General features: G+C 53.1%; 1 protein-coding gene across 4 annotated transcripts in view; it reads left to right on the top strand.

The window, feature by feature from the left end:
* The window catches only part of PIK3R5 (phosphoinositide-3-kinase regulatory subunit 5), a 107,883-nt gene extending 100,327 nt beyond the window's left edge, over positions 1-7,556 (top strand). For 3 of the 4 annotated variants that reach the window (XM_054458276.2, XM_063655372.1, XM_054458277.2), the window contains 7 exons: positions 92-220; positions 375-468; positions 1,664-1,740; positions 4,587-4,680; positions 4,756-4,838; positions 5,457-5,569; positions 5,688-7,556. In XM_054458276.2, the coding sequence (XP_054314251.2) occupies positions 92-220; positions 375-468; positions 1,664-1,740; positions 4,587-4,680; positions 4,756-4,838; positions 5,457-5,569; positions 5,688-5,835 (738 nt within the window). In that variant the 3' untranslated portion in view covers positions 5,836-7,556. The remainder of the gene's footprint in view (positions 1-91; positions 221-374; positions 469-1,663; positions 1,741-4,586; positions 4,681-4,755; positions 4,839-5,456; positions 5,570-5,687) is intronic. The other variant, XM_054458278.2, reaches the window with a different exon arrangement.
* The last annotated feature ends 6,516 nt before the right edge of the window (positions 7,557-14,072 follow it).

The following is a 14,072-nucleotide window of genomic DNA, read 5'->3' as shown; positions in this document are numbered from 1 at the left end:
CTCTCTTCTCTCTTCCTCCCTAATTCTTGCTCTTTCTTACCATCTATCCACCCACCCATCTGGCTTGGCTGCCCCTTCCCTCTGGCCACAGCAGTCCCTGAAGGCTGAAGCCCAGGCCCTGGAGGGCTCCCCCACCCAGCTGCCCATCCTGGCCGACATGCTACTATACTACTGCCGCTTTGCCGCCAGACCGGTGCTGCTGCAAGTCTATCAGACCGAGGTAAGGCCTCCCTGCCCCGCACCGCCTCTTCCCCACCTGCCAGGCCTGCAAGTCCCCACCCCTGCCCCGGGACAGCCAGCAGGTCTATGCTGGAGGAGCCGAATGGGCCCCTCCAGAAGGTTCACACTGATGTACATGCTCCTGCCCTCTCCAGCTGACCTTCATCACTGGGGAGAAGACGACAGAGATCTTCATCCACTCCCTGGAGCTGGGTCACTCCGCTGCCACACGTGCCATCAAGGCGTCGGGTGGGTACTGCCTGAGCAGAGACAGGCGGGGAGGCGGGGCCTGGGACGCGAAGCGCGGAGCTCTGTGGAGGTGGGGTTACCTGGGAGGTGGCGCCATGGGAAGGTGGGGTTGCACAGGAGGTGGGGCCCGGGGAGACGGGGTTACCAGGAGGTGGGGCCATGGGGAGGCTGGGTGACCCGGTAGGCGGGACCCTGGGGAGGCAGGGATACGGGAGGTGGGGCCACGGGAAGGCGGGGTTACCCAGGAGGCGGGGCAATGGGAGGGCGGGATTACCCGGGAGGCGGGGCCATGGGGAGGCGGGGTTGCCCGGTAGGTGGGGCCTTGGGGAGGCAGGGTTACCGGGAGGCAGGGCCATGGGAAGGTGGAGTTACCCAGGAGGCGGGGCCCTGGGGAGGCGGGGTTACCCAGGAGGTGGGGCCATGGGAGGGCGGTGTTACCCAGGAGGCGGGGCCATGGGGAGGTGGGGTTGCCTGGTAGGTGGGGCCCTGGGGAGGCGGGGTTACTGGGAGGCAGGGCCATGGGAAGGTGGAGTTACCCACGAGGCAGGGCCCTGGGGAGGCGGGGTTACCCAGGAGGCGAGGCCATGGAGAGGCGGAGTTACCGGGAGGCGGGACCATGGGAAGGAGGGTTACATGGGAGATCGGGCCAGGTGGAGGCAGGCTCACCCAGCAGGTGGGCCCTGGGGAGGCAGGGTTACCCAGGAGGTGGGCCCTGGGGAGACGGGGTTACCAGGAGTTGGGGCCATGGGGAGGCTGGGTGACCCGGTAGGCGGGACCCTGGGGAGGCAGGGATACAGGAGGTGGGGCCACGGGAAGGCGGGGTTACCCAGGAGGCGGGGCCATGGGAGGGCGGGATTACCTAGGAGGCGGGGCCATGGGGAGGCGGGGTTGCCCGGTAGGTGGGGCCTTGGGGAGGCAGGGTTACCCAGAAGGTGGGGCCCTGGGGAGGCAGGACCCTGGGAAGGTGTGATCACAGCAGAGATGGGGCCCTGGAGTGATGGGGTCACTGAGGAGGTGGAGATCCCCGGGAGGTGGAGCCAGAGAGAGAGCAGAGCCTTGGTGAGACAGATCCCTAGGGAGTCACGGTCCACGTGGTAGCGGATGGGGAGGTAAGGCCCAGGGAGGCAAGGCCACTGTGTTCGTGAGGAGCCCGGGAAGCCAGAGGGAGTGAAGGGTCTGTCTGTGTGTGGCACAGGTCCTGGCAGCAAGCGGCTGGGCATCGATGGCGACCGGGAGGCTGTTCCTCTAACACTACAGATTATTTACAGCAAGGTAAGACCCGTGCCGGGGCTCTTTCCCCTCCAGGATCTGCTGCTGATCCTTCCTCCGCGAGAGCTTGGGCCCAGAGCTGGACTCGTGTGTTCCTGGGCCCCAGTCTTTACACTGGAAGGCCGCAGCAGGCTCCCCTGGATGCTGAGAGAAGCAGAGAGGGGAGGGAGTGGATATCTCTGTGCTTCTTGGCCTCCAAAGCCTCTCTCCCACCATGTTCTCTGACCCCACCTGAATGCGCTCAGCAGCAGCCCAGGGGTAGGGGTCTGCTGGGCCTGGCTACAGGGCTGGGGCTGAGAGGGGGCAAAGGAAGCCTTCCAGAGGCACTTGAGGGAGAAGCCAGGGTCTCGGGGGGGCCAGTGTGCCTGGCAGGCTGCGTGCAAGGTGGGTTGGCGTGAGAAAGGAAGAGGAGAGTTGTGGGGAGGTGGAGGGCTGTCCATGACATGCCAGAAGACATGACTTCTCTGAGCAGGTCGCATCCCAAGGTCCAGGCTGAGAGAAGCTTGGCCTCACAGGTGGGCTCCTTCCTTCTTTCCTGCCTCCTTCGCTTTCTTCCTTCGGCCATTCCAAAGATATTCTTAGCACCTACTCGTGCTGCCTCTGTGCTGGGCAGAGGAAAAGAAGGGTTGAGCAGGGAAGCCTAGGCCTCACTTTAGCTTGTCTAGAGGAGGGAGACAGACAAGAAACAAGGAAACAAAGAAATAGCCAAGATAATTCCAGAGAGCGGCAAGTGATGACAAAGCAATAAAACAGCAGATGGATGGTGGTGTTGGGGCTGCGGTGCGTTTGGCAGTGAAGGAGGTGGGCAGGAGGCACCGACACTCACTGCAGCCACATGCCAGGTGCTTGCTAGACATCTTCCACAGCCCAGGCACTGTTCTAGGCCCTGGAGCCTTCCTAAGAGTGAACAAAGGACAGACGTGGTCCCAGGAGACCTGCTGACCCCCTGGAGTGGGTGGTAGGCGTTGGTAGATGATGCACACGATGTAAAATTACAACTGTGACACACGGATGAAGGAGAGGGACACGGGATGTTCCTAAGTGGCAAACTGAACCCAGTCAGGAGAGTTAGTAGTGAAGGCTTCCTTGAGAAGGGACCTGAGTTAATGTTGGAGGGAAAAGCAGGAGTTAATTAGGCTGAGAAGACAGGTGAGTGCTCTCACGGCAGCAGGAACTGCATGTGCAAAGGTCCTGTGGTGGGAGGCAGTGTGGACACCTCCAAGCACTCTGAAAGAAGACCCCTGGGCTAGAGCAGAGACAGCCAGTAGGAACATGACGCCGAGGTGAGGCTAAAGAAATGGGGGGACCAGCACACCAAGAGCCTTGATTGTGATGAAAGGAGTTTTTTGGGGTTTTTTTTGAGACACAGTCTCGCCCTGTTTCTCAGGCTGGAGTGCAATGGCACAATCTTGGCTCACTGCAACATCTGCCTCCCTGATTCAAGAAATTGTCCTGCCTCAGCCTCCCGAGTAGCTGGGATTACAGGTGCCCGCCACCACACCCAGCTAATTTTTTGTTTCTTTAGTAGAGACGGGGTTTCACCATGTTGACCAGGCTGTTCTCGAACTCCTGACCTTGTGATCCACCTGCCTTGGCCTCCCAAAGTGCTGGGATTACAGGCATGAGCCACCATGCCCAACCCAATGAAAGGAATTTTATCCTGGTCCTAAGAGCAGTGGATATCCATTAAGGGGGCTTACGTTTGTGGTGGGGCTGGGAATGCCTGTGACATGATCATATCTGAGGCTTGGAAGCGCCCTCTGGCAGCTCTGTGGAGGAGAGATAGGAAGTGTCCACAAATGATGCGGGAAGGCCAGTTAGGAGGCTGCTGCCATGGTCCAGAAGAGAAATGAGGGCAGCAGCCTGTACTAGGGTAGTGGTGGCGGAGCTGGAAAGGAATGGGAGACAGATGTGAGTGATGTAATCAGCAGGGCTCTGGATGGGTTAGGAAAGGAGAGGCCAGACTCCTGGAGTCACTCCTCTGTGACTGGCAGCACCATCTTCTCGGAGGGGGGGACCACAGGAAGACGCCCAGGTCCAGTCGGGGAAGATCCTGAGTTTGGATCGGGGCATATTATTGAGGTTGAGAGGCCTTGAGAGGTATAAGGAGACAGTGAGAATAGACGGCTGGCTGAACAGGCCTGACTTTGTGGTGAATACGAAGATGGGTGGACAGCTGCTAATGGAAAAAGGTCACGGAGGAGATTCCTGAAGGGGGCAAGCAGGGAATACAAAGAGCAGAGGACCAAGGGGAGAAACTTGAGCCCTTCATGATGTAATGGTGGGCAGAGGGCGGCGATCCAGCAAAGCAGAGAAGTACCAGCCAGAGAGGTGCTAGAAAAACCAGGAAGGTGCCATCACGAAAGCCCAGGAGAGGTTTTCAAGGAGGGGAGAGCGGTGAACTATAAGGTCAAGTAAGCTGAGGACCAAGAAGTGTTCTTGGGTTTAACAACATGGAGGTCCCTGATGACAGAGACATTCACACAAAGACTTGAAGAGGGGGTTCAGGTCTGGCTCTGCCAGAAACAACATGTCTGTGGGCCCAACCCTTCTTCACTCTGGGCCCGGCAGGAGAGCCTCAGGACCACCCCTGTGGTTGCTCTCAGCTCTTGTACCTTCCAACCTGGTCACAGAGACTGCCGACCCCTAGACCAAGCCAGTGACGTGAGCTCTTCCCTGGAGTCATCCAGGTCTATCCAGGGTGGTACAGGGGCCCTGGTGAATAAGAGAGAGCTTTCTGGGGATATGCTAACTAGAGGCAACCCCCTGTCACTGATGGGCCTTCAAAGAGAAGGCGGCAGGCACGGGGGCCTCTGGACTCAGAGGGTCTGGCTACGCTGCATTTCCAGGGGGCCATCAGTGGACGAAGCCGCTGGAGCAACCTGGAGAAGGTCTGTACCTCCGTGAACCTCAACAAGGCCTGCCGGAAGCAGGAGGAGCTGGGTGAGTGGCGTGGTCAGGGTGGGGTGGGCAGTAGGGAGGTGCTCTGAGCCTGGCCTGAGTGTCCCTGCCCTTCAGATTCCAGCATGGAGGCCCTGACGCTAAACCTGACAGAAGTGGTAAAAAGGCAGAACTCCAAATCCAAGAAGGGCTTTAACCAGGTACGGGCTTCCCTCCCCTTCCAGCCATACCCTCAAGAGACTTATTGGAGTATGCATGTGCGTACGTGTGTATGTGTGTGTGCACATGTAAGTGCGTGCATGTGTGCACATGTACGTCCATGTGTGTACATACGTGTGTGTGTGTGTGAGAGAGAGAGAGGAGAGGTAAGGGAGGAGAGGCAGGGTGAGGGGTGTGATTTGGGGATGCACACAGGTGTGGAGTGTTGTGGGGTGTCGGGGAGGTAGGGGTGCCCTGTGAGAGGACGCGTGTATGTGGAAAAGTTGTGGGGTGGGTGCCAGGAGAGTCCTAAGACTCTGAGACCAAAGAAAGCAGGCTCTGGATCAGGGGACCTGGGGCTGCTCCGATGAGGGCAGCAGGCAGGGCAGAGTCTCCTTAGGAGGCACTTGCTTCTTCCAGATGCTGCAGAGGAGGCAGGGGCTGAGGGAGGCCTCAGGCTCCCTCCCGTGACCTGGCCATTAACCCTGGAGCGCGGCCAGACAAACCCCTGCCCTCCCACACCCCTAGAAGTGGATGGGCAGTTCTGAGATAAGGAACTGCCAGGGGCTGGCAGTGTTGGATGGCCAGGGATTCGGGGCTGACCTGGGCCTTCCTTCCAGATTAGCACATCGCAGATCAAAGTGGACAAGGTGCAGATCATCGGCTCCAACAGCTGCCCCTTTGCTGTATGCCTGGACCAGGATGAGAGAAAGATCCTGCAGAGTGTAGTCAGGTAGGAAGGGGGGGTCCCAGGGAGGGGAGCAGTTTCTGCTCCCACCAACCCAGAGGCCTGGAAGGAGCTGGAGGGATGGGGGCCTGCTCTGATCCCTGGCCCCTGCCTTGCTGCACAGATGTGAGGTCTCACCATGCTACAAGCCGGAGAAGAGCAACCTCTGCTCGCCACCCCAGACGCCTCCTGACCTGCCGGCCCAGGCCGCGCCTGATCTCTGCTCCCTTCTCTGCCTGCCCATCATGACTTTCAGTGGAGCTCTGCCCTAGTGTGGGCCCAGTGCCAGACTGGACAGAAGCCCTGGGGCAACCTCCTCGGCGACGCCTCCCAGACAGTCCCTCTCTGTGGAGAACTGAATGGCCCTGTGCAGAGCCAGAGTCTCACTGTGGGTCCTGCAATGAGCAGGGGCTGGGAGTAGAGGGTTTCTGGGGCCTCAGGTTTCGGGGAAAGGAATAGCTATCAGGGAGAGAAGGGCCAGACCCCATAGCCTCTTAGATTCCTCGCAGTAGAAGGAGAAGGATGGGTAAATTGACCTCTGAAGTCCGGGACCACTAGCATGGTCTAGGATCCTTTCTAGAAGGAAGATCTGAGGCTCTGGTGCTCAGGGGGATGGCTTGGGCCTTTTCTCTCAACCTTGGCTGAGCCTACGCCTTACTTTGTCAAAGACTTGAGGACCCCATATGTCTGGAGTTCAGTCCCCTCCCCTGTGGGGCTCAGGTGATTGAAATGTGAATGAAACATTTCTCTACTTCAAGACCACCTCTCCCTCCAAACACACACACATGCATGTATGCATGCGCACGCACACACACACACACACACACCCCAACAATTTCTCTCAAGTTTCCTGAGTCTCCAGAAAAACAGCACGAATGCTGGACCTGTCTACTCTCAGAACCCAGCACAGATTCCCTCTTGATCTCCTTTTTGGATCTGAGATTTTTGGAAGACAGGATACGCTTAAATTCAGTAGCAGCTCGGTTCTAGCTAAATCACTAGAGGAAGTTAATTAACTTTAAGCCTCCATTTCCCCAGCACTAAAATGGAGTAGAGAGTTGGGGTGGAAATAAGACATCCTTAAAAGGTTAAATTGTCTGCAAGGCACCTAGCCCAGTGCCGAGCTCCCAGTAGGTGCTCAGTAAAGCTTAGTGCCTGACTTTCTGAACACCGATTCCTCCTGTTTGGAGTCACTGGGATACTCTCACCGCCGTTGGGATGTTCCTCACTCCTTCCCAATTCGTGGCTGAGGCAGAACCCAGACTGAAGGGGGAAGAGACATTCCAGAGGAGGATTGCCTTCGTCAGGGTAAGGGGTGGGCTGCTCAGGGGCCCTACCCTTCACCCCCTTCTGTATCAGATTGGCCCTCCCACTCCCATCTCACTCTTTGTGTGCACAATCTTCCATACCCACAAGTTCACTGGCACTCTTCTGGCACCTGGGCAAGATCCCAGAACAGAGGATGGAGTGACTGGCCTCACAGAGCTTAGTGCCGGACTCAGGGGAAATGGGACTGGTGCATGGGAAATGGTCAGCCTAGGATAGGACATGAGAGTCTGAAATTCAAAGCAACCAGCTTGAAGTGGTTTAAGAAGCTGGAAGCAAACATGGACTAGAGAGATAGGGCAGAAGTCAAGACGAGGATCTGGACTGATAGATGTGGAGAAAGTAGCCATGAAGCATGAGCTGTATCCCTCACAAAGTCCCTCTTCCCCTCCTCCTAATTCATTATGCCCAAAAGGCCTTACATGAAATTCCAGCCCAGAGTACTCATGACTTGAGAGACGTGGACAGAGCCAGCTTCTACCTTGCCTGGCCGTCTCTCCCCTGTCTTAATGTCTGTTCTTGCTCTAAGCTCCGGAAGAGTGGAGGGCAATGTATCTTCAATACTTTTTTGCTGTATGGGCAGGTTGTCTTATTACATGATCAACAGATGTCCAGGAACTAATGAGTGGAATTTAATATTATTGTCAAATAAAACTTGATTTGTCATATATTTAATGACCAATAGTTACTTTGCTGCATGACACCTGCTAGTTGGACAGTTTATATAAATCATTTTATTGATACCAGAAAGAAGCTTCATAGGGGATTGTTTTATTTCTCTTTTTGTAATTTTCCACCCTATAGAAAATATATTTGGGTGAAAATTTTCCCCAGTACTGTTCTGCTTAAGCCTCATCATACTCACTGACCCACAGAACAAAAAATCCTACACCTAAGGACTCAACATTTGGGTTTCCTGTGCCACTTCACTTGAGAAATGTATACCCATATATCCATCTGTTTCCTGTACCCCAAGCCCCAGGGAGGGGACGGGCCTGAGGCTGTTGCTGTGGATGGGTGGCACAGTGGATCCCGGACCTACCATGCAGCTGAGAGGAGGGGAAGAGAGCTCAATAATGGCCCTCTGGATCTGGGATTGCCTTTAGACTTGGGTGATAAGGAAGGAGAGAAGAAGAAGTGGAGGGATGGTAGAGGACACCTGTGGCTTGGGAGAGGGAGGTAAGTACCAGGTTCCCAGAACACTATTCAGGATGGAGGGAGAAAGAACTGTGAGCTGTTCCAGCTCTGCATCAGCTGGCTGTTTCAAACAATGAAGCATAGCTTCAATTCAGGGGACTAAGTCTCCAATCATTTGTTCTTGTTCATGCATCTAGAGGACATCTAGGGACCACCTGATCTAGGCTGGGTTCAGAGTGGCTTGACTCCAAGCTGCAGGATGGGTGCAGATCTGCTTAGTTAGTCTTTCAGACACATCGGACCAGCATGAGAGGCAAGCAGAGACATTCGATGCCTCCTCGGAATGGAGCCTGGAACGGGAACAATATTCCTTCTGCCAATAATTTGCTAACATTGATGAAGCACATCAACCCACAGACTTAACAAACCCAGCAAATTTCACACAGGAATTTTGACACAGGAATCTCCACACAAGAAAAAAACAAAATCACATGAGAAGTGCACTTTACCTTTGATGTTCTTTCCATAACTCCAGTCTAATCAAGAGAAGAAAACATCATATAAACCCAGACTATGGGACCAGATAACCTGACCAGTACTCTCTTAGTGTCATGAAAAACAAGGAAAGACTGAGAAACAGACAAAAAGAGATGGAGTAAACCTGAAAACTAAGCAGTGGACACTGGCTTGAATCCTGAAACGTTAATCCAAAAACTGGTAAAATCCCAATACAATCTGGAGTTTAGTTTTTTTTCTTAAACACACACACACACACACACACACACACACACACACCCCTTACTGTCAAACTTCTAAAGAAAAAAGTAATGAGAAAATATTAAAGACAGAGGAAAATAATACACTTTATCTTCAAAGTAGCAACAATTAAACTGAGAACTCTCTCTTTCAACAGAAACAATGGAAGCCAGAGATGATGAAATGATATCTTTTAAGTATGAGGGGAAAAAACAAACCTACTAACCTGGAATCACACACCCAGAATTGTCTGATAATACTTTTTTAAAAAACTTATGAACTGCAGCGGCCGAGCGCAGTGGCTCACACCTGTAATCCCAGCACTTTGGGAGGCCGAGGCAGGCAGATCACCAGGTCAGGAGATCGAGACCATCCTGGGTAACACGAAGAAACCCCGTCTCACTAAAAATACAAAAAATTAGCTGGGTGTTGTGGCGGGCACCTGTAGTCCCAGCTACTCAGGAGGCTGAGGCAGGAGAATGGCGTGAACCCAGATGGCGGAGCTTGCAGTGAGCCGAGATCGCACCACTGCACTCCAGCCTGGGTGACAGAGTGAGACTCCATCTCAAAAACAAAACAAAACAAAACAAAAAACTTATAAACTGCTCACAAGGGACACACTTTAAATATAACATCACAGAAAGGTTGAAAGCAAAAGGATGGAAAGAATCACACCATGCAAAACCAACCAGACCAAAAAAGCTGGTGTTAATACACTAATATCCAAAGATGCAAAACCGGACCAAAAAAGCTGGTGTCAATACACTAATATCCAAAGATTTAACAGCAGAAGCATTACGAAAAAAGGAACATTTCATAAAGATTAAGGAGCCTAACAAAAGGTATTACAGTTATAAAGCTATACACACCAAATAACAACTGAAAACTATATATAAATATAAATATATGTCGCTATATAAATATAAACTGTATATAAATATAAATATAAAACAAAAATTGACAGAATTAGAAGTCTCCACAACCACAGTAGTCAACATACCTCTCCCAATAGCTGATAGAAAACATAGACAAAAAAATTTAATAGAGATATACAAGATCTGGACAACACAATTAACAAATTTGATGTTACTGAAATCGATAGAACATTGTGGCCCATTCTCAGCTCACTGCAAACTCTGCCTCCCGGGTTCAAACGATTCTCCTGCCTCAGCCTCCCAAGCAGCTGGGACTACAGGCGCATGCCACCACACCCAGCTAATTTTTTTAATTTTTTTAGTAGAGACGGGGTTTCACCATGTTGTCCAGGCTGGTCTCGAACTCCTGACCTCAGGTGATCCATCCGCCTCGGCCTCCCAAAGTGCTGGGATTACAGGTGTGAGCCACCGTGCCCAGACAGAAGATTCTTTAAACCATACTTCACAAAAATCACTGGCCGACCTAAGAATGGATCCCCTATTGGTCAGACGCATACCCTGGATACTATCACCATGATCTGTAAGCCAATCCACGGGCCAAGTGGTTATAGACTAAAGGGGCTCTGAGCCAGAATGTCTCATCAAGTTCATAAGCTTTTGTAATCCGAGTCATTGAACACTGAGGAAAGGGGCCGAGGTAGGGGACTGAAACTAGAATCCCCATTGGGTCCTGCTATTGGCAGGTGAGGAGAAAGGAGGAGGCTGTCCTTTTCAGCACCCCATCCTCCTCCTCAAGGTGGCCCCTCCTCTGCATGGTACCTCACCAAGAGCTCAGGAGCTGGCCATAAACTTGAAGACTCTCACCTCCCACTACTCACAGCAGAATTACTTCTGCCCTAGGGATGTTGACCTCTTAGTCTTGCCATCTCTGGAATGGGTATATTTCTCCAACTTTGGGAGGAGATAGGTGTCTCCTTTTGCCACTTCCTGCTTCCTAGAAGGCTGGGAAGGCCTCAGTTAGGGGACCAAAATCAAGCTGTGCACTGCGGCTCTCAGGGTTTGGGGCCCTAGAAGGGAGTGCTCTCTTGGACCCCAGTTGTGTCATTCCTTCCTGCAGGTGGCGAACCCCTGTGGCCTTACATTTCCTCTGCTCCCTTTGTCGGATGCAGCACTCTCTCAGGCTAAACCTCAGATCACAGGGAGGCCAGGGAGGAGCAGGAGCGTTCACCCTTGGAGTGACCCTGGCCGCCTCACAATGTCTCCAAGCCTCGCTTCCTTGCCTGTGAAAATGACACAGTGTCTACTTTCCGGGGAGTGTGTAGGGCTTATCAGGGGACGCTATGTGAAAGGGGATGGCGCTGCTGAGACTGTAGTCCAGGTAGCCTGCCGGGCCCCAGGTGTAATGCTCAACCTTGTTTTTACTAACCCTGTTTTTAGACTCTCCCTCTTTCCTTTAATCACCTAGCCTTGGTTCCACCTGAATTGACTCTCCCTTAGCTAAGAGAGCCAGACAGACTCCATCTTGGCTCTTTCACCGGCAGCCCCTTCCTCAAGGACTTAACTTGTGCAAGCTGACTCCCAGCACATCCAAAAATGCAATTAACTGATAAGATACTGTGGCAAGCAATATCCGCAGTTCCCAGGAATTCGTCCGATTGATAACGCCCAAAGCCCCGCGTCTATCACCTTGTAATAGGCTTAAAGCCCCTGCACCTGGAACTGTTTACTTTCCTGTAACCATTTATCCTTTTAACTTTTTGCCTACTTTACTTCTGTAAAATTGTTTTAACTAGACTCCCTTCTCCTTTCTAAACCAAAGTATAAAAGAAAATCTAGCCCCTTCTTTGGGGCGGAGAGAATTTTGAGCGTTAGCCGTCTCTTGGCCACCAGCTAAATAAACGGACTCTTTTTTTAAAAAAAAAAAATAAATGAAGCCTATTTTATTACTTCAAGTGTTAATGATAAAAAAAATTTCAGCACAGCTGTTGCATTTAAAAAAGTGAAACTACATACTATGTTTCTAGCTCAGTAAACAGATGAACCTGATGTCTTTAAATGACATAACAATTGAGCATTGTACAGTACATCTTATAAAGACCTGTAAATTAAAGAACTACTGGTAATAATCACTAACTATAAATGGACTCTTAATTCGTCTCAAAGTGTGGCGTTTTCTCTAACTCGCTCAGGTACAACACAGGGCTCCCTGTGAGCAGAAGCCTTACGGAGAGGGGGCTCCTCCAGACACAATGGCTTACACCTCTTTGTTCTCCTCAGGCAGCTGGGAGCTTCCTCTAGGGGCCAGGAGGTAGTGGTCTATCACCATCTTCAGACCTCTCCTTGAAGTGCCTGGCATCCCAGTCATGCCTCCCCCAGGGTAAAGGGCTCTCCCACAGCCTCCAGGGCAGAGAAGCCGGCAGCCCCCTGTCTGTGCCCAAAGCAGAAGCAGAACAGTTTTCAGCCCCTGCGGCTCCAGGCACACCTGAGATGCTGTGTGGACCCAGCCAGCCTGGTGCCTGCCCTGGGCCTTCAGACTGCCCCTCCCGCATTGCCACACTGCCACCCATTCCAGCCCCGGGAATGTTCACAGCTTCCCTGGGAAAAGGGCTCCCCCATTTTCTTGAGGAAGAATCCACTTCCTCCTTTCCCCAAGTCTCTGAATCCTTCTCTTTCTTCCCCCAACCGTACCAGTAAAATCAGGGTAAAGGAAATGCCTCCTGGGAGAGGGTGCCATCCCCCATCCCTCTGGGGGCAAAGTGAGGCAGGTGGCAGACTCTGTCACCAGGCGTGCCAGCTTGTTTCTCTCTGTTCTGTGCACAGGCACACCTAAGTCCCGGCTCGGACCACAGCCCCGGAGACTCTGAGTGTGGGCTCCCTGGAGACATGGCTGTGGTCACAGCAGGCACATGTGTCTGCCACTCTTTGCACAGGGGCAGTGGGAAGAAATGGCGCTCGTTCAAAGGATCTCAGATATTTCCAGCTCAAAGGTGCAGCGTCTCAGTCATTGCAACCTGCACAGGGAATCACCTGTGAATGCGTCGAGTAAACACTTTCAGCTCTTACTGAGCACGTGTCAGGCGCTGCTCTGTGTGCTTTGCATGCTTACGTTAACTCATTTGTGCCACAGCCCCATGAGGTAGGCACAATTATGCCCCCTTTTACAGGCAGGGAAACTGAGGCAGAGACAAGTAACTTGTCCAAGCTCACAGAGACGGTAAAAAGGGGAATCCAGGATTTAAGCACAGACAGGTGGGCTCCAGAGTCCCTGCGCTTAACCACTAATCTCTGCTGCTCTCTCGAACCTCTCATGTGGGTGGTGGGTAAGCTGAGGCCGTGAAAAGGATCACACAGACGTCTGAGAAGAATGGCGTCATTTCTAATGGAACGCTGGAGACGCTCTGATGGCTTCAAAATAGAAGCTGTGTTCACACACCCTCAGGAATGGTGGGAGTGGCAGGGGTCGAAAAGTTGGAGGGGACATAGAGGAGGAGAGGAAGCTGGCGCCGGACTGGGTTGGCGGGACTCCAGGCTGGTCTGCGCTGACCACTGCTGAGGGGAGGGCAGTCAGGAAGGAAGCCCTCGGTGAATGGTGAATGTCGCTCCTGGCTCCAGAGCGGACTGAAGGGGGTCCCCCGAGACCTCTGGGGAAGAGGAGGGAGGGAGCGGAGCAGCCCCCACCCCCACATACCCAAGGAAGGGGCCCTTGCAACCAGGAACCAGAGGCCTTCTCTGAGCAAAACTGTAGCCGAAAGTCTCTGAGGCCAGAACAGAATCGTTTTGGGGCTGAGAAAGCTGAGGAGGGCTTTGCAAACCCAATCTGCAGCCCCTCAGGTTACAGAGGAGGAAACTGAGGCCCAGAGACTGGGAGAGGCCTGCACAGGGTCACACAGAGCGAGAGGCACGTGCCAGGATGAGGGCCCAGCCAGGTGGTTTGGCTTACTTTTGGGGGTGTAGCTCAGTGTGTGCATGCGCATGTGTGTGTGTGTGTGTGCGCGCGCACATGAGTGCGTGTGTGGTCCTGCACATATGTTTGGAGGGCAGGCAATTTGCATAAATAATGCAAGTTGGGGTCTTTGCGTTTTCTCACTGATTTCCTGGTTGACCCCAGCCATCTTGATTTGTTCCACTTCCTGGTGTGAGTTCATTTGGAAAAAGAAAATGGAGAGGGTGATATGCATGTCATGCAGATCAAGAGACTCCTAACACCTCCCCAGCTCAGCTCCACCAGCAAAAGCCTGTCCAAGGAGGAACCTGCGGTATCAGGGGCAGAGGGAGAGGAAGCAGGGGTCCACTTGGTCTCCCTCTCAAGGCAGCCATGAGAACACGGGAAATGAGAAGAGACCAGGCCCCACCCTCCACAGCAACCCCAAAGTGTCTGCCCTCTCACCCCATCCCAGAGCTGCCAGTACCAGGGA

This window comes from Pongo pygmaeus, chromosome 19 (genome assembly GCF_028885625.2).
Source record: "Pongo pygmaeus isolate AG05252 chromosome 19, NHGRI_mPonPyg2-v2.0_pri, whole genome shotgun sequence".
Classification (NCBI taxonomy): domain Eukaryota; kingdom Metazoa; phylum Chordata; class Mammalia; order Primates; family Hominidae; genus Pongo; species Pongo pygmaeus.
The sequence above is the reverse complement of the archived record's forward strand: the minus strand, read 5'-3'. Positions and strand labels throughout refer to the sequence as shown.